Source organism: Eptesicus fuscus, chromosome 24, assembly GCF_027574615.1.
Source record: "Eptesicus fuscus isolate TK198812 chromosome 24, DD_ASM_mEF_20220401, whole genome shotgun sequence".
Classification (NCBI taxonomy): Eukaryota; Metazoa; Chordata; class Mammalia; order Chiroptera; family Vespertilionidae; genus Eptesicus; species Eptesicus fuscus.
In genome coordinates, this window is record NC_072496.1 from 13101259 (window position 1) to 13120702 (window position 19444).

At 46.8% G+C, this 19444-nt stretch overlaps 1 protein-coding gene across 6 annotated transcripts in view; it reads left to right on the forward strand.

The window, feature by feature from the left end:
• The window catches only part of SDCCAG8 (SHH signaling and ciliogenesis regulator SDCCAG8), a 209596-nt gene that overhangs the window by 150144 nt on the left and 40008 nt on the right, over window positions 1–19444 (forward strand). The window contains exon 17 of one of the 6 annotated variants that reach the window (XM_028158094.2): window positions 628–842. The exons of the other annotated variants lie outside the window; for them this stretch is intronic. Coding sequence (XP_028013895.2) covers window positions 628–691 — 64 coding nt within the window. The 3' untranslated portion in view covers window positions 692–842. Of the gene's footprint in view, window positions 1–627; window positions 843–19444 lie in introns of those variants that run through there. 6 annotated transcript variants of the gene reach the window in all.

Genomic DNA, 19444 nt, shown 5'->3' on the forward strand with positions numbered 1-19444 from the left:
GTCTTATTTTGTTGGTCAATTCATTTTGTTTATTTGATTCCACAAATAAGTGAGATCATGTGATATTTGTCTTTCTCAGATTGGCTTATTTCACTTAGCATAATAGTCTCCAGATCCATCCATGCTGTCCCAAAAGGAAAGAGGTCCCTCTTTTGTACAGCTGCATAGTACTCCATTGTGTAAATGTCCTACTAGTTACATTGTAGAGTGAGCATCGGTTCATATACTAGTATTTCCCCATAGATTATAGATCCATGTGAGCCCCATAGTGTAGGCAGAGGTAATGAGCCCTCGAGCCAGTGAAGACCACTGAGCGGGCTCATGTGGTCAAGTTCTCTGTCACAATCCCAGCAATCTGGTTGTCTTGTCACGTATACAGCATTACATCATTTTTTCTTTCTTATATTAATTATTATCTAAATTATTTGCATAAAAACTATTGACTGAAGACATGGAGCTGCTGATTGAAAGGTAACTAATAATGAGTTTAAAATTGGTCTTCTATAAACTAACCTCAGAATGATCTTTAATAAACCTGTAGTATTTTTCTAATAGGAATTTTATTCCTGGAAATAAATGTTAAAATAGGAAATAGATGATTGATTTTTATCTCATTTGACATTTCAGATTGGGGAGAATTAAGACTGTTCACTATTTTCAGAAAGCACTCGAAGAGAGAAGCCTGTGCTGAAAGTCTCTTCCTCTGTTTGGTGGCAAATGCATATCATGGAGGAAAAGCAAGTTCATGAACTGTTTGCAGCAGGGATAGCATGCAGACTGTGGGCGATGGGAACTTAACAGATTAAAGAGAATGTTTGGTTTTGGGATAATATCTTTATGATATAGAGTGATATTTTCTGAGCGTTTTTTTTCTAGAAATTAATTAGTTCTGCAAATGGCTATTCCCCATGAAGGTGTGTGTGTGTGTGTGTGTGTGTGTGTGTGTGTGTGTGTGTGTGTGTACAGGGGCAGAGCCACTTACCATTTTGCATAAATGTAGAAAAGCAGCATTAAAGTGGCTTCGGAGTCACTCTTTCCCACGATATTCGAAGTCTTGTTGTTGTTGTTAATCGTCACCTAAGGATATTCTTTCCATTGATTTTTAGAGAGAGAGGAAGGAAGGTGTAGAGGCAGAGAGAAACATTGATGCGAGAGAGACACATCGATTAACCTCCCCCATGTGCCCCGACCAGGGCTGGGGATCAAGCCTGCAACCAAAGTACGTGCCCTTGACTGGAATCGAATCCAAGACCCTTTAGTCAGGGTACTGACACTCTAACCACTGAGCCAAACTGGCTAGGGCTGTATGCAAATGTGAATGTTTATATGCTGGGCAACTGTCTTTCGGAGAAAGTAGACACCCATCTAGCTGAGGCATTGCTGACCGGCTGCAAATGTGGGGGCTGGGGGCAGGCGCCTGGCGTGGGTGGGTATTAAGATGCCAAATATGCTGTTATGCTCAATTGTTTACTAACCAGCAGCGCTACTTATCTGCTACTTCCTCACCTTCTCCTTCTTGGTCATACTTCCCCTCTGTCTTTTCATGGTTCTGTGGCTTTGCGTTGGTTCTTTATCTCTAAATGCACACTTGTGGCCCAGACCGGTTTGCTCAGTGGATAGAGCGTTGGCCTGCGGACTCAGGGGTCCCAGGTTCGATTCCGGTCAAGGGCATGTACATTGGTTGCAGGCACATCCCCAGTGAGGGGTGTGCAGGAGGCAGCTGATTGATGTTTCTCTCTCATCAATGTTTCTAACTCTCTCTCCTCTCCCTTCCTCTCTGTAAAAAAAAATCAATAAAATATATTTTAAACAAAATGCACACTTGTGGCCCCGATTTTATACCCTTACGCAGTAAAACAGTGTGCCTTCCTGTGGCATTGTATCAGACTCTCACTGTGAGGCCGTGTTATCTAAAACCTGAGCCTTCCAGGTTATGAAACCTGGATTTTAAGCAGCCGTCTAGTGCCAGGGAACTGTCCTTTAAACAGTTAAAGGACAGGGACACAATCGAGGGGGTTGTACGCAACTCAGATCAGCATTTAGGAAGGAATCAATCCAAACTGTGCTGGTCATCATTTCTCGCCCTTTCTGAGCTGTGTTGTTAAAAAGGATGCCATGTCGTCAGCTTGATTCCTGAGCATCACAGAACTTCATTCAGAAAAGTGGGAGGAATTGAAGAAAGTTTTATTCACAGCCCCAAATCTTAACGTATATGCTGCATATAACATCTGTAGGTATGTCTAGATAAGACTGCCAGTTTCCATTGGGAAAAAAAAAAAGAAGAAGAAGAAGAAGAAAGAGGGTCTGTCAGGATTGAAGTGAATAAAACCTTGTATTTTCAATTCCTAAAATGTCCCAAGTAGGTAGCAGTGACAATAGATGTATGATGGTTTTGGCTGACGCGTAAACGCGGCCGTGTAGCCATAGGTGGTCATGTTATCCCAGAGGTGGCTTTACACCTGCGCCCAGAGTGTGTCTTGGGCCGAGGGTTTGAGAAACAGATGTGAGGAGGCTGGCGGAGTCGGGCAGATGTGTGTCTGTCCCTCCGGCGTCACTGGCTGTAATTGAACGATGAAAACGTTGCGACCATCTGGAGAGCAGAGTGGCTGAGGTCTGCGCTGGGAAGTACCGAGACCAGCTTGACTTCATAGACCCTGGATTTTTATCAAGGAGAGCGGTCAGGTCTGGCTGGCGTGACTCAGTGGTTGAGCGTTGACCTTTGAACCAGGAGGTCACAGTTGGATTCTTAGGGCACTTGCCGGGGTTTTGGGCTCGATCCCCAGTGGGAGGCGTGCAGGAGGCAGCCGATCAATGATTCTCTCTCATCATTGATGTTTCTATCTCTCTCTCTCTCTCCATCCCTCTCTGAAATCAATAAAAATATATTTTTAAAAAATAAAATAAAGTGAAAATAAAGGAGGTGGGTCAGGCAGTAAGGGCGTGGCATGCTGCTGGGGTGTGTCTGCAGCCAGTCCCTCAGCGTCACTCAGTGTGACCTCGTGCCGTGACACGCTGCTGCTGGCTTTTATGTCGGTTCCTCCTTCGGGGAAAGCCCTGATTTTCACAGATAACCGCATCTGCAGAAAGAGCATTTCCTAAAAAGCCACAAAGTCCTTGCTGCTGGTAGTATGTGGATCTCACCATTATTTTTTTTTTTAGAGAGAAAAACCAAATTTCAGCCTCACTGTCACACAGTCGCCCAATATCGAAAGTTAACGGCTGATTTCTTCTGCACGAAGGAGAGCTTGCTAACCGCCTGGACCACGTGAGGGTCGGTTCGGAGACACACGGGCCTCCCTGGTTCGCAGCGAGCCTGGCTGTGCACCTCCAGCAGTTAGAGCCATTAGAGTTTGTGCTGATTTGCTTGGCGCGTCTCCAGCAAAATAGTCCATTAAAATTCAAATCCATCTCCTAATAATTGAGACAATCAATTTACATTAAACAAGGCCTAATTACAATTTCATGTACAATTTAAATTCTATAGGAACAATCAGTGAGCAATGGAGAGGGACCCTCGTGTTGGTGCAGAGGGATGTTTTCCTAGGCTGCATAAACAGATCTTTCATATTTCCAAAATAGTTCCCGCATTCCCTGTGGTCGAGGGGACTCGCTTGTGTTTTATTTGGATGTGGGGACAAGTGTGTGTCTGTGGCTGCGTGTTTAACAAGGCAAGTGACTGTTTCTCAGTGTCATTGACATGGAAAGGGTTGCGATGGAATAAGGTAGATACTAGCTTGCTGTTTGACATGGACTGACTCTTATAAAAAGAACAAAGAGGCCCCAACCGGTTTGGCTCCGTGGATAGAGCGTCAGCCTGTGGACTGAAGGGTCCCAGGTTCAATTCCGGTCAAGGGCATGTGCCTTGGTTGCGGGCACGTCCCCAGTAGGAGGTGTGCAGGAGGCAGCTGATCGATGTTTCTCTCTCATCGATGTTTCTAACTCTCTCTCCCTCTCCCTTTCTCTCTGTAAAAAATCAATAAAATATATTTTAAAAAAAAGAACAAAGAGGAAGCAGTTTGGCTGATTAGTGAAGTGGGCATTATGCCGGCCTTTACCTTTGTGAATTAGACCAGGGGCCTGTTGTTCATTCAAAGGGGTTTTGGGCCGGGCCGGCGTGGCTCAGTGGTTGAGCATGGGCCTAGGAACCAGGAGGTCATGGTTCGATTCCCAGTCAGGATATATGCCCGGGTTGTGGGCTCGATCCCCAATGTGGGGCGTGCAGGAGGCAGCTAATCAATGATTCTCTCTCATCATTGATGTTTCTCTCTCTCCCTCTCCCTTCCTCTCTGAATCAATAAAAATATATTTTTAATAAGGGGATGGGGATGGGGAAGGCTGCATGAGGGGGATGAGGTTGCCATGGTTGCGTGCCTCTGGGCCCTGGGAAAGCTTCTCACCCCCAGCCCGTGGGCCCCCAAGGCAGGTCGACTCCAAGAATGACCCCCCAGGACCCACAACTCTCCCGTGTAAGCTCTGATGAGACTGGCATTGTCCGTCAGGAAATATCACAAGGGAGAATATAGTCAGAGTGATGCCAGGATAGCAAACAAATCCTGTCGGAGCCCGAGAATATATTTGGCTTCCACTCGCTGGCTGGGGCTGCCGCTGTGCACGGTCCGGAATAGAAAGCGGATGTTTCGCTCTCTCCCTCTCACGGCGCGCCTCCCCCTCCTGTCTTCCTTCCGCTCCCGTGTTAGTGCACTTACTATTTTTATTATTTTTTATTTATACTCTAATTTTTCAATATTTGCCACTTGTGTGGATAACACATTAATTTTTAATGAAATATTTTCAGACTCTTGGAATAGCTGAGTCAGAGAAGAAAACTGGAAGTTGATACCGACTCCAAGGCAGCGTATAAACTGAATATTACGCTGCTAACTTTTCCCACTCACAAGCGGCAAATGGTCATTTTAAAAGATGAAATGTACTTAGATCTAAATCTCTTATCTTGGTGTAATTTTTGTGGCACAAAGAGTAATTCAGGCACCGTTCTCATAATTAAAATGAAAGAAATATCAAAACAGCATGTTAGGCAGCGCCCTTCAGTAATTTTCTTTTTATCTAGAGTCACGTATTTTTGTCAAGCCTTGTTGCTGTTAAAAAAAATTCAGTTGTGACTAAAGTTGAGTCTGGAGCTTAATTTTTCATTTTAGCTCTGTTGCAGAACTAAACGTGTTAAGGAAGGTGGCATCTGTGTCTTTGAATAGTTCTGCTCCAGTCAGTAATTGTTTGTAGGTTTGTATTTGCAAAATTAATACTGGAAAGTATTTAAACAGTTTTATATTGCTTACCATTCCCAGAACTACAGCTTTATAACCTACTTTGAAATGGTAAAGTAATAAGAATGGTTTCTTACAAACTTTTTTATTCAAGAAAGTATGAACAGTTGAGCTCCAACATCTTGGAGACTTTTTTCCTCATTCTGAAATTATAAAAATACCAATTTCATGTTGGTAACTCAAATCTTATTTGAATAATTATATGTATATTCTCTTCTTTGTGCTTAAAATTTTTAAATGACTTTACTTTTCTCAGGAAAAGTTACTTATTCTTAATAATGAATTTATATTTTTCCAAATATTTATGATTTGTATTCCAAATAATCTATACTAATAAAAGGGTAATATGCTAATTAGGGCAGACTCTTCCAGATGTCCATCCTGACAAATCCACAGCAGCTGCGAGGTCCCGGGCTCATGGCAGCTGTGGGCTCAGGCAACCACCGCGGCCGGCAGTGGCAGCAGCAGTGGGGTGATGGGGGCGGTGCCTTCCCCTTATCAGCCCAGTCGCCTCTCTTGGGGAGCGGGCCTAAGCCATCAGTAGGACATCCCCTGAGGGCTCCTGGACTGTGAGAGGGGGCAGGCTGTGCTGAGGGACCCCCCCCCCAGTGCACTAATTTTTGTGCACCGGGCCTCTAGTAATAATTATTTTATGGAACCCTGTCCATCTTATATGAGCTGAATTGCTTAGAGTGGTATTTTAAAGAATCAGAAGAGACCTGGACGATTATATAGTCCAACTCCTTCTTATCATCTACTGCTCACCCTCTATTCGTACCCCAACACAGACACTTTATAACTGAGGAAACTGAGGCCCAAAGAGACACGTGACTGCAAGACTTCACACAGTTCAGGCAGCGACCAGAATCTGTCTCCTGACTTGTGGTCTGGTGTTTGCTAGGTACCTGCTCCATAATGGAGATGTTCCCGGAATAGGGAGGCGGCCAGGGACTAATGATCAGGAGGAACATGTTAAGTGCAGATCAATAATTAGATGTTCAGTGGAAACTGTCTTACCCCACAAGCCCGAGACCAGAAGTTGGACGGTTAATCGAAAGCTGGGGAAACCCTACCAAGGACTGTCTGGTGTATGTGTTGGGCCAAGACATTTCCTTTGTGTACAGACCCCCTGACTTGGGGTGCACTTCGTTTTCCCTAGAAAACCCCACCAGAATCACCTCTCTTGCTGCGCCCACCTCTGGGTTCTCTGGACCAGCCGAGAATGAGCAGTCACAGCCCCCTGACCCCTCCCGGAGCCCCCGCAGGCCTTGCGTGCGCACCTCATTTGGCAGCCCTTTAAAGCGCTCAGCTTTGTTGACTCTTTCTAAATGATTCTCTGCTTTTCATAGACTCAGCAGACTCTTTTTTTAACAGCCATATCTCTGAGTTCACTAAAAATTAATAATGCTCACGTAAGCAGCGAAAACAGGTTTGGGAAGAAACCCAAGTGACCTTGGGAAGCGGAAGGGGTGGGAGCAGCTGGGCCGCGTCGGCCTGGAGAGTGGCCGTCGGTGGCCATTGCACTGAGTGTCCCTGGGCGTCCTTCATCCCCGTAGCAGGAAAGGAAAGGTTGGCTCAGGCGGCGACCTGGGGAGGTGCTGTCTGTCTGAGAGCTTCTGCTGGGCCTTGGAAGGACGTACTAGAATCAGGCAGATGGAGATGGACAGCATCCTAACTGGGTTTATAAGAAGAATCTGCATTGCATTTTCTAAAAATATATACTTTTTACTTACATCAGAGAGGAAAGGAGAGAGAGAGAGAGAGATGGAAACATCAATGATGAGAGAGAACCATTGATCAGCTGCCTCCTTGCACGCCCCACACTGGGGATCAAGCCTGCAACCCGTGCATGTGCCCTGACTGGGAATCAAACCATAAACCGTGACCTCCTGGTTCATAGATCGCCGGGCGGCCGGCCCAGCATTGCATTCTCCATGCACAATTTTTCTCTCGTACCAGAGACAGACCTGGAGGCAGAAGGGAAGGTCTTTGTTCCTTCATGCTTTCTCTTCCCCCCGGGGAGGAAGACCAGCCTCCCGCCTCTGATCTGGGCCCGTGGGGCATTCTGATGCCAAGCAGGCTGTCCACAGGGGCTTGGCCGTCCAAGCAGTGGCTGCTGCTCAGCCTAGAGGGTCGCCCTTCATGGTCCGGTTTTCGGACGACCTGCTGTGCATTCAGGGATGCTCAGGGCTTCAGCCTGCTTTCTTCAGGGAGCTGATCTGCTCCGTGCTTAAAGTCCTGGAAGGATTGCTTTCTTAGGAAAAATGCTGCTGAAAATGCAATGGTTTCAAAATGGGTTTAGGTCAGTGGTCGGCAAACTCATTAGTCAACAACAGAGCCAAATATCAACAGTACAACGATTGGAATTTCTTTTGAGAGCCAAATTTTTTCAACTTAAACTTCTTCTAACGCCACTTCTTCAAAATAGACTCGCCCAGGCCGTGGTGTTTTGTGGAAGAGCCACACTCAAGGGGCCAAAGAGCCGCATGTGGCTCGCGAGCTGAAGTTTGCCAACCACGGGTTTAGGTGAACTCTTGGATTAAAAACCCATTCCTTGCCTGGCTGGCATGGCTTGGTGGTTGAGCATCCACCTATGAACAAGGAGGTCACAGTTCAATTCCCGGGTTTGGGCTCGATCCCCAGTAGGGGGCGTGTAGGAGGCAGCCAATCAACGATTTTCTCTCATCATTGATGTTTCTCTCTCTCTCTCCTTTCCTCTCTGAAATCAATAAAAAAATATATTTTAAAAAAACCCATACCTTGCTTTTAATACATGAATGCATGAAGTCTCCTTCCTAAACAAGGAATGCACAAATCAATAAGTAATGAACAACTATCCTCTCTCTGCATTGGGAGAATGGAGTCCTTCCACTCTTCCTTTTATTTATTTTATTTTTTGGTCTAAGCATCCGTTCCACTTTGCTTTCTTAAGTAGGTCATAGTGTTTATCAAGAGGACGATTATAGCACACAGCTGCCTCACCCACACCGCGTGCTGTTACCGCCTCTTCTCTCCTTGGCCGCATTCGCTCTGGCCCAGAGTGCGGGGGGGGGGGGGGGGGGGGGACGGGAGGGGGGGGGGGGCAACAGTTCCCCATATGTATTCCTTGGGCAATGAGCCCTACAAATGGCCTTTGAGAAGAGGATGTCTTAGTCTGGGGACAGATTGTATAAACTATCTACTCGCTGGAGAGCCAGAATGCTCATCTGTATAGTAAAGGCCTTGAGAACTCTCAGAAATTATTCACCCATCGTAAAGTTTCAGTTGCCTTTCGTGAAAATATTAATAAAAGAAAAAAATATTTGTAAATGTTTAAAACTTGACAGACAAGGGTATGAGGATGTGGTGTGAAGGCCGCACGCGGTGGGCAGGGTGTCCCTGGAGATATCACCGCACTAAGTGTGGGAGTGACCCGGGGTGCTCCCTGGGACCAGAATGGCTCTCCCTCGCTCTGTCTTCATCTTTCCTCCCCACAGCCCTGCGGTTTATCTCGCATCATTTCCTTTCTGCTGTAGCGAGCGGCGTGATTCCAGGTCCGTGCTTTCTAACTCCCAGACAGGAGGGGCTGCCCGGGGCTGTCGCTGCTGCACACACCCGCACGCCAACACTGCGAGCCTGTGACCCACGGGTGGGACGTGGGGTGGAACTGGCCCAGGCCACTGAGGCTGTGCGAGGAATGGCTTAGAGAGGAACAGTCCTGGACCTAGGCTGCCGCTTCTACCACTTTGCTGGCTATTTTCCTCGGTTCGTGGGCTCGCCAAGAGGATTTTTAAATAGATTTTTAAAAATATATGTTTTTATTGATTTTAGAGAGAGAGGAAGGAAGAGGGATAGAGAGATGGAAACAACATGGATGAGACACGTCAATCGGCTGCCTCCTGCACACCCCCCACTGGGGATCGAGCCCGCAACCCAGGCATGTGCCCTGACTGGGAATTGAACCTGGGACCTCTTGGTTCATGGGTCAGTGCTCAACCACTGAGCCACACCGGCTGTTGTCATTATGGTCTTCCTTTTTCTGAGATCTAGAATCATCTCTGAATATATAGAGAAAGAAGACTGGTGTCCATCAATTTATTGATTGGTTCAATCATTGTTTATAAGTATGCTATTCAGATGTCCACTGCGTGCCTGCTGTGGCAGGGACCTGTCCTGGGCTCAGGGGTTGAACAGATGCACAGGACTTGCCTTGGAGAATTCAGGCCAGACGCTCTGGCTGTGCTTCTGGCAGCCTGGACGCCTGTCCCTTCTCTGTCCGGAGCCCTCATGTCTCAGGGCCAGGTCAGCTCTCACGTCTGCAGCGAAGCCTTTCTTAACTCTGCTCTCCGCAGGACGCTTTGTTCAAGCACCTCTTTGATCAAACGCAGCATCCTTATTCCTGGACCGTCTGACTCCTTCCAGGGGTCCTCAAACTTTTTAAACAGGGGGCCAGTTCACTGTCCCTCAGACCGTTGGAGGGCCAGACTATAGTTTAAAAAAAAACTATGAACAAATTCCTATGCACACTGCACATATCTTATTTTGAAGTAAAAAAACAAAACGGCCAAAACACCCGCATGTGGCCCGCGGGCCGTGGTTTGAGGACGCCTGCCTCATCTCTGTCTCTCCAGCTCATAGCGCTGGGCCAGGCACTTAGTTAATGAACACACAACCTTTTTTTTTTTTTTTTTTTAATCTCCTAGCTCAGTGGTCGGCAAACTCATTAGTCAACAGAGCGGCAAACCGCGGCTCACGAGCCGCATGTGGCTCGCAAACGGCAGTTTGCCGACCACTGTCCTAGCTCATCTTTCCCAGTCTCTCAACACTGTAAAAGGGAAAAAAATAATGAGACTAAAACAGGTTGATGTGTGTGTACAACTTTTTAAGAAATATCTGCTGGATTGGCTCGGTGGCTAGAGCATTGTCAGCCTGCACACTGAACGATCCCGGGTTCTATTCCAGTCAAGGGCACATGCCTAGGTTGCAGGCTCAATCCCCAGTCGGGGGCATGCAGGAGACAGCCGATCAATGATTCTCTCTCAGCATTGATGTTTCTATGTCTCTCTTCCTCCCTGAAATCAATAAAAATACATTAAAAATATTTTCAACCTCTCATCTATATCTTCACATTGGAAAAAACCCCACTCAATACTAGTGTGTCTAATTACTGTCATTAAATAATATAAATCTAAAGTTTTATTGTATGATGATTTACATCCAGTGAGCACTCAATAAACATTCCTCACAACTATAAAATAGAGGCACAAAATTCGTGCCAGAGTAGGCCTTCCTTCCCCAGGCTGCCAGCACCCGCTTCCCTCTGGCACCTGGGACCCAGGCTTCCCTCACAGCCCCAGCTTCGTCTGGAAGGTCGTCCGAAGGAAGTCCGGAAGGAAGTCTGATCTAATTAGCATATTATACTTTTATTATTATAGATGCTTCAATCTCATTAAAACTAGAATGGCTGCTCCCTGTGTTTAGGCCACTCAAAGACTCATTGTGTTACTAGTTGTGAATCACAAACCCTCCTCTGTGCGTGTCTGGGGGAATGCGAATGGGCTGATGGAAGAGAACTCTGTTGAGGATGATCAAGTATCTCATTTGCCATCAATCGAATTTTCAAATGTTAAGTTGCTAGAATAGCTGCTGATCCTGGCTAAGGAGATTCTCTCCACGACAGGAAAATCTATGTATTTTTAAAATCAGATAATTCAGTCTCTAATCCAAATAGTATTTGCTTTCTTTCCTTCAGACTCTGTCCGTGCCTGGGACTGTGTGTTTAAAGTTCAGCTTTGTGTGTGGTATTCCTGTGATGATTTCAGCCCATAAAATCAGATGTTTATAAAAGCCAACCCGAGACCCATACTACACAGCAGTTTAGCAGCAAATTTCTGCTCTGGGCATTGAACGATAATTGGGATCTTTCTATTGGCTTTGCAGACACTCAGATTACTAGTAAAATGTAAGTACAGCCCATTTGGCAAATTCTTACACTTCAAGTCACAAATTTGCCTCTTGATTGTGCTTTTCTTCGCACCTAGCTGAGAATCTTGCCTGGTGCTTTTTTAAATCCTCTCATTTACATACTGGGGTAAATTTAAAATGAGAACAGATGAAGGCTGCTAAGCTTCTCTATTTCACTGATGAATATGGTATTTTGCTTCAACGATCTAGCTGTTCTATATGCAGTGACCTTTAAAGCGTGCACTAGATACTTCTTCTCATGTGCTGTGCGAGGCGGGCTATGGGTATTGTCTTCCCTTGGCGACCGTGAGGCCGAGGCCAGAGGTTACGCGGAGCCCCTGGGGGCTTCCTGCATTGGAGCTGGAGATCCGTTTCCGTTCCCAGGCTCTCACCTGTTCATCGGGCGGAGGGGCCTCCTGCACCTGTGGTTTCCTTGGCGCTGGGAGGTGATGCATCCACCCACAAGGCATTGCTCCTTGTCCTGCAGCCCTGCACGCCATAGTGGATGTCACTGCACCTGTAGGGTGGGTGTTTGAAAGCCACGCACTTGTGGGTATATTTCACTCTAGGCAAAGCCAATCTATTAAATCCAGATTAAAAAAATGGGTACCCCCAGTGGCCATTCTTCACTGAGCAGCATCATTCATGGTAGTAAGTTCCCCTGGTGATGCTCAGACGTGGGATCCGTTTCCTAGGACCCTGTGTTTGGGCCACGTTCAAGGGCAGAGGACGTCTGATGATGTTACCAACAAGTCGGCAGCTGGTGTCACCAGATTGGACACTGTCCTGGGCCCCAACAAAACCACAACACGGATCAGAATGGTCTCTGCACTCAGGCGTGTGTGTTTCAGGCGCAGGGACCTGTGGCACTGCGTGGTCCCCATGCGGGGGCTGGGGCTGAGCGCCAGCTTCCTTCTCTGGCCTTCGTCTTCCTGGTTTTCTGTTCCTCCAACTGCTTGTCCATCGGATGAACCAGAAGCCGCCAGCGTGGGTCGGGATGGAAGGCCGGTTCCTCAGCTTTCTCTCCGGGTCTGTGCTCTGGAAGGGACGCCTGGCATAGTTAGCTCTGAGGAAGGTGCTCAGGTTCCTTGTCATCCTGGCCCTGGCCCTGGCCCTGGCCCCGGCCAGCGGGGCAGAACCCTTATTAGCTCTGTGGCCGCCTGGGTCATCAGGGGACTCAAGGTCACTGCGGTTCAGATCATTCAAAGCTAAAAGCTGTGGGGGCATTCCAGGAGATTGGTGTAAGGAACCTGCAGGAATATCATCTGGTGACAAATGTGGGGATATAATTACGACATCAATAGTCTTTTTATTTTTATTTTAAAATGTATATCTCCAGTTGTATTGAAACCAGGATGGGGGATCTGCTTAGAGGAAATGATAAAGAGAAATTCGAATGAACTGTCATCTGTCTGTGATTGTCTTCATGCAAATACAATATATAGAGAAAACCAACCTTTCAGCTTTTATTTTGACACCCGTATGCCAAGGTCAAAGGCATTCGTTCCCAGCGTTTTTTAAAAAGGCAGGGAAGTAGTTTACTTGTTTGATTCGGTGAGTAGGGAGGCTTATAGGTGTTTGTTTTTTCTTCTTCATATTTTCATCTTCATTCCCTCTTATTGTGATTCTCCTGGACTTTTGTTCTGATCCAACTTTTTCATTTTTTTAAAATATTTTATTGATTTTTTACAGAGAGGAAGAGAGAGGGATAGAGAGTTAGAAACATCGATGAGAGAGAAACATCGATCAGCTGCCTCTTGCACACCCCCTACTGGGGATGTGCCCGCAACCATGGTACATGCCCTTGACCGGAATCGAACCTGGGACCCTTGAGTCCGCAGGCCGATGCTCTATCCACTGAGCCACACCGGTTTCGGCTGATCCAACTTTTTCATTGTAGAATTGGACCGGCAGAGTCAGAGTTCCAGTAGGAAATCTTTTTCTACTTGATACTGTAGATTGAATCAATATTAAATACACTCACCAGGCTGTCTTTTAAAGAACATTTGTTTTTAAGGGTTTGTGCATTCCTCAGGGCTGGGGTTGGGGGGGAGAAGCAACCAAATCTGCTTTATTCTGATTCTAGGGGAGCAGGTCATCATGTAGTGACGAACCCCCAAAAAGGAGAACGGGTGGTGGAACCATCGGTTTTCATCACACGTGCTGGAAGCATTGATGCTTTGTGTTAAATGGACCTTTTATTCTTTTCCGTCAGTTGCATGTTGCTCTGTAATAGTTTACTGATTATTTCAGAATTTTTCTTTCTGGAAAGGGTCTTACAAATACTCACATGCAGTGTGTGCCTATTCTGTTGATCCTGAAGACACGAAAGAAATTTTATTCTGAGTGTTACATCAGCAGTGAAAATAATCACAAAACTAAAAACAACTCATTTAAACGCCCGCCTTGTTCATTAGTTGGTTTGAGGTCCAAAACAGTTCTTTCCTTTTAAATTGATCATTTTTTAAAAATATATTTTTTATTGATTTCAGAGAGAAAGGGTGGAGGGAGAGAGATAGAAACATCAATGATGAGAGAGAATCATTGGTCAGCTGCCTCCTGCACGCCCCACACTGGGGATCGAGCCTGCCACCTGGCCATGTGCCCTGACTGGGAATCAAACCATGACCTTCCGGTTCATAGACCGATGCTCAACCACTGAGCCACGCCGGCCGGGCTGAATGGATCATCTGTAGCTGAGAATGTTAAATGTCGTACAGAAGCCCTGAGAAGATACAGGGAGGGAACCCCCCACACACACCCCCCGACAGGCTTCGTGTGGCCTGTCAGAGTCCAGGCTTGTCCCCGCCTTCCTTTGTTGACTGGCATCAGGCACTGCGAAACAGCTTTTCCAATGCAGTGTGGTTATTTCGGAGCTTTCTGCTGGTAGCCTTCCTGGTACACATGTGGCATTTATAATGCCGACGGCTGATGGTGAAGTACAGTATCGACGTCCAGCTTTTCCTTAGTTTCAAAAAGCTTTTGTCCTGAACACACCGATTTAAGGCGCTCAGAATTGATTCTTAAAAGAGAGATCATTTCTGTGTTTGCATCATTGCACTCTCACGTGTGCTTAGTGAATGTCAGTTGGCACTTTCTTACCCCTCGTTACGTGGTTATTCAGGGTGGTTGTTATCACTGATTAATATGAGGACACCAAGAGACAGGGATTTAAAAATATATATATATATTTATTGATTTCAGAAAGGAAGGGAGAGAGAGAAAAATCAATGATGAGAGAGAATCATTGACTGGCTGCCTCCTGCACCTGCCCCCCACTGGGGATCAAGCCCAAAACCCAGGCATGTGCCCTTGACCGGGATCAAACCCAGGACCCTTCAGTCCACATGCTGCTGCTCTATCCACTGAGCCAAGCCCGCCAGGGCGAGACAGGGATCTGTTGACTTACACTGAGAGACAGCATTGCCGCTAGACTGTTGTTACGTGTTTTCTTCTTTTTGGCTGCAATAACCAAGACATCTCTCTCTGTCAGAAATATAACATCAAGCCCTGAGCCGGTTTGGCTCAGTGGATAGAGCGTCGGCCTACGGACTAAAGGGTCCCAGGTTCGATTCCAGCCCAGGGCACATGCCCCGGTTTCAGGCTAGATCCCCCCCAGTAAGGGGCATGCAGGAGACAGCCAATCAATGATTCTCTCTGATCATGGATGTTTCTATCTCTCTCCTTCCTCTCTGAAATCAATTAAATATGTGTGTGTGTGTGTGTGTGTGTGTGTATAATTTTTTAAAATATATTTTTTATTTTATATATATATTAAAGAAATGTGTCTATCAAGTCTCCTGGTGTGGCTAGAGACCTCCCTGTAGGCCTCAGGACCCATCTCAAAAGGAGGGCTCAGGAGGCACAAGGCAGGGTTCTACTTGACCTTGACTTCTGTGCGGGCCTGAGCAGGTCATGACCCTCAGCAGCATAGTTCTTAGGAAGAAGGCTGACTAGTCAGCAAAGACAACATTAAAGTCTTTGCTGTAAGAGAAATGCATCCACACTTTGCTCCCCGACCAGGACCCTGCCTCTCTCATTTTGTGCTGGAGTCTTCCTGGTTCCTGGCCGCCTCCTCCTCTCACAGTCTCCACAGTCTGATGGCTTTGAATAATGTATGAAACCTCTTGCCACCATGTATATTTCCCAGCACTCCTAATAATAACAATACTTAGTACTTAATTATATAACACTAGTGGCCCGATGCACAAATGAAGATTCGTGCAAGAATGGGCCTTCGTTCCCCTGGCTGCCGGCACCGCCTTCACTCTGGTGGGAGCAGCCTTTCTGCCTTCCCACGCTGCCCAGAGGCCCTGAGTGGCTGGGGTGGTGCGGAACGCCCTGTCCCAGGCCGCTAGGCGCCTGCATATGTAAATTAACCTGCCATCTTTGTTGGGTTAATTTGCATATTCACTCCTGATTGGCTGGTGGGCGTCGCAAAGATATGGTCAATTAGCATGTTACTCTTTTATTAGGTAGATAATAATGATCAGCATGATATCATTATTATAGCAGTTAATTTTAGATAGTACCTACTCTACACTAGAACTTAGAACATTGTTCTTGTTCTAATCACTTACCTTTATTAACATGTTTCATTCTTATAACACCCCTACGGGGCAGGTGCTAGCCTTGTCCCTGTTTTACCAATGAGGCACAGAGAGGTTAAGGAACTGGCCCAAGGTCACCCAGCTCCCACATGACAGAGCAGAACCTGGGCCCAGGCAGTGTTGCTCCATAGTGTTGCTATGAAGAGGGGATGCTGATATGAAGAATCTTAGAAGCATTTCTGCTCCCATAATAGTGAAAAAAACAAAGCATCCTGTTAGTCCCAGTAAGACACAGCATTATTTCATGTCCCATTATCTGTGCTTTGAGCTGTTTTCCTGCCATTAAACTGCCACTATGTCCCACAAGGAGCATCTGATCCGTTTCTGAATCGAGTCCTAATGTCTATACCTCACATCTCTATGCCTTACACACCTGTGCCTTACACACCTGTGCCTTACAGACCTGTGCCTTACATCTCATGCCTTACACACCTGTGCCTTACACACCTGTGCCTTACATCTCATACCTTACACACCTGTGCCTTACACACCTGTGCCTTACATCTCATACCTTACACACCTGTGCCTTACACACCTGTGCCTTACACACCTGTGCCTTACACACCTGTGCCTTACAGACCTGTGCCTTACACACCTGTGCCTTACATCTCATACCTTACACACCTGTGCCTTACACACCTGTGCCTTACACACCTGTGCCTTATATCTCATGCCTTACACACCTGTGCCTTACACACCTGTGCCTTACATCTCATACCTTACATACCTGTGCCTTACACACCTGTGCCTTACACACCTGTGCCTTACATCTCATACCTTACATACCTGTGTCTTACACACCTGTGCCTTACACACCTGTGCCTTACACACCTGTGCCTTACATCTCATGCCTTACACACCTGTGCCATACACACCTGTGCCTTATATCTCATGCCTTACACCTCTATGCCTTACATCTCTATGCCTGGCATACATACCTTAAGCATTAGTATCCTCTGTCTGTATGTGAAAATCTTATCATCTTATTGACGGAATAAAATGAGATAGAGAGAGTGAAATGTTGACAGTTTCAAGTATGTTTATGTCCCTTAAATCTAAGCAGACTGATGACCACGGAGAAGAAAAGAAGAGCAGCAATGATTTGAAAGACGAGCATGGCAGAAAGGGCATTTCAGTAAAATCTTTCTTTTCGATGATAAAACGTGCTTCCTATTATTGACAGTTTCCTCGGACATCACACCAGGTGCTCCCCCTCAGCCCTCTAAGGTTTACCCCAAGCTACAGACAGGGAAACTGAGGCTCCGGGCAAGGAGGTGTGAGCACAGCTCACAGTCCCTACGTGGCGAAGCTGGACCGTAACAGGCTTGCCTGGCTCCGTAGCCTGTGTTCGCTGCAGTACCTCACTGTCTCTCTGCCCCTAGGAGAAGACGGGCCTCCCTGGCCAGTGTGGCTAGGCTGGTTGGGTGCCATCCTGTGCACCGAAAGGTTGCTGGTTCAATTCCCGGTCAGGACACATGCCCGGGTTGCAGGCTCGATCCCTGGTGTGGGCATGCAGGAGGCAGTTGATTGATGTCTTGCTGTCACATTGATGTTTCTCTCTCTCTTTCCCTCTCCCTTCCTCTCTAAAATCAACAAAAATATATTTTAAAAATCTATTTCATAGAGCAATGTGTCAGGTGTTAATAATGTGCAATATAGAGAGAGACCTCTCCTTAAGGTGATATATAAAGAGACACCGGTTTTGCACAGAATGCATGGTTTCTTATTTTAAACACAAAGTCTGCGCAGTGAGCGCCACTTTGTGTGGGAGGAGGATCCGTAGGATTTGCGGTAGCACATCTGCTAGTTCTCCCCGAGCCACGGGCGACACTGGAGCCGGTGCCAGCCCACTTGCAGTCACCGATGACCACCTCGACCATGTGGACACAGTGTGTCCGCAGAAAGCTGAAGCTGGTCCGTCTCGGAGGACATCCCATTGGACGTGTTGACACAGACAAAGATGAATCAGAGCATAAATAGCCCAACTCTCATTCCCATGAGCGGGAACTAGTACAGGCCCCGTCGATGGGGGCCAAGGATGAGCGATGCACGCTCATTGGTAAGAAATGGGTGGGGCCCTAACCGGTTTGGCTCGGTGGATAGAGGGTCGGCCTGCAGACTGAAGGGTCCCAGGTTCGATTCCGGTCAAGGGCTTGTACCTTGGTTGCGTGCACATCCCCAGTAGGGGGTGTGCAAGGAGGCAGCTGATGGATGTTTCTCTCTCATCGATGTTTCTAACTCTCTATTCCTCTCCCTTCCTCTCTGTAAAAATCAATAAAAATATGAAGAAAAAAGAAAATGGGTGGGAAGTTGGAGGTGGAGGTACTGAACTTCTTTTCAGTGCCGTCCTGGTCCCGCAGATAAGCTCTAGCTTCCAGTCTCCCGGGATAATGTTCTCTCCTGTTTCCTGTTCGTGTGGACTCCTCCCAGCCGATTCCTGGGCTTGGGGTCTCTCAGGGGGTTGGAGTCAGTGGTCCGTGAGCCCCTGCCCCCAGCGCACCTGAAGGGAACACCGTTCCCAGCAGCGCACTGCCTGTTGCCTCTCACTGCCTAATTATTACACCTACTTAGAACACCGTCAGCTGTTGAGGAAAGGTAATTATCGCCAGTCAAGTGAAAAACACTTTTTTGGCTGCCTTACGGATGCAGATTTGACTGGTACCTTGATCCATAATGAAGCCTGATAGCAAAACTTTTGCTTGTCTCTTCTTCAAGCCACAGCTGTTTCCTTGCTAAATTCATCCCATCTGTCTCCCCTTCCGTAAAGCTGTAGGCAGTATAGCATAAGTACAGAAGCAGTTCAGTGCTATTTTGGATAAACATAGCTGAAATTTGAATCTTTGCCATTTGCGATGCACACATTTTGTTTTACTGCTGTAAAGAGAGCTGTCAAAATACAACTACATGGATAATTTACTAAAATACAGTCAGATAGAAGGCTGATCAAAGTCCGACTGTTCCAGGCTGAGCCCTGGAAGGAGACCCTGCCCTCGTGGCCCCAGGAACGCGGGTGGGGGGGGAGGGGGGGTGAAGGCCCCGGAAGTCTTTGTTGTGATCCGCAGCAGGGTTGTCAGGAAATACCAGTTCCTGGTAACTGTCTGAGCATGACTGGCCGTCTTTGAGAGCTTTTAGAAGTCCACCCTCTTAAGTCTCCAAAAAAATGTGCATTAATGGGAACCATTTTCACTTTCTTGGCACATCAGTCAGGTTGGAGCTACCTGAGTACCGTTCCGCTGGGTTTTGAGCTGCATTGCTGTGAAACCTCTGCTACCAGAGAGAGTCTGTTTCGCTTCCACCCCCTCCTTACTTCCGGGCGATCGGTGCATATAGATTTACCATTGTGCATTGTAAGAATCAACAATGCACCGTGCTTTAGAGGCAATGGAGTTTTTTTGAATGAATTCCTCTTCTGAATTCTGAGACCTGCCCCCGCCCCCCCCACACACACACCTCATACCTTGATCATTCCCCTCACACGCATTGACTGCTTTCTTTTTCTTTTTTAAAATATATTTTTATTGATTTCAGAGAGGAAGAGAGCGATAGAAACATCAGTGATGAGGGAGAATCATCGATCGGCTACCTCTTGCATGACCCCTACTGGGGATC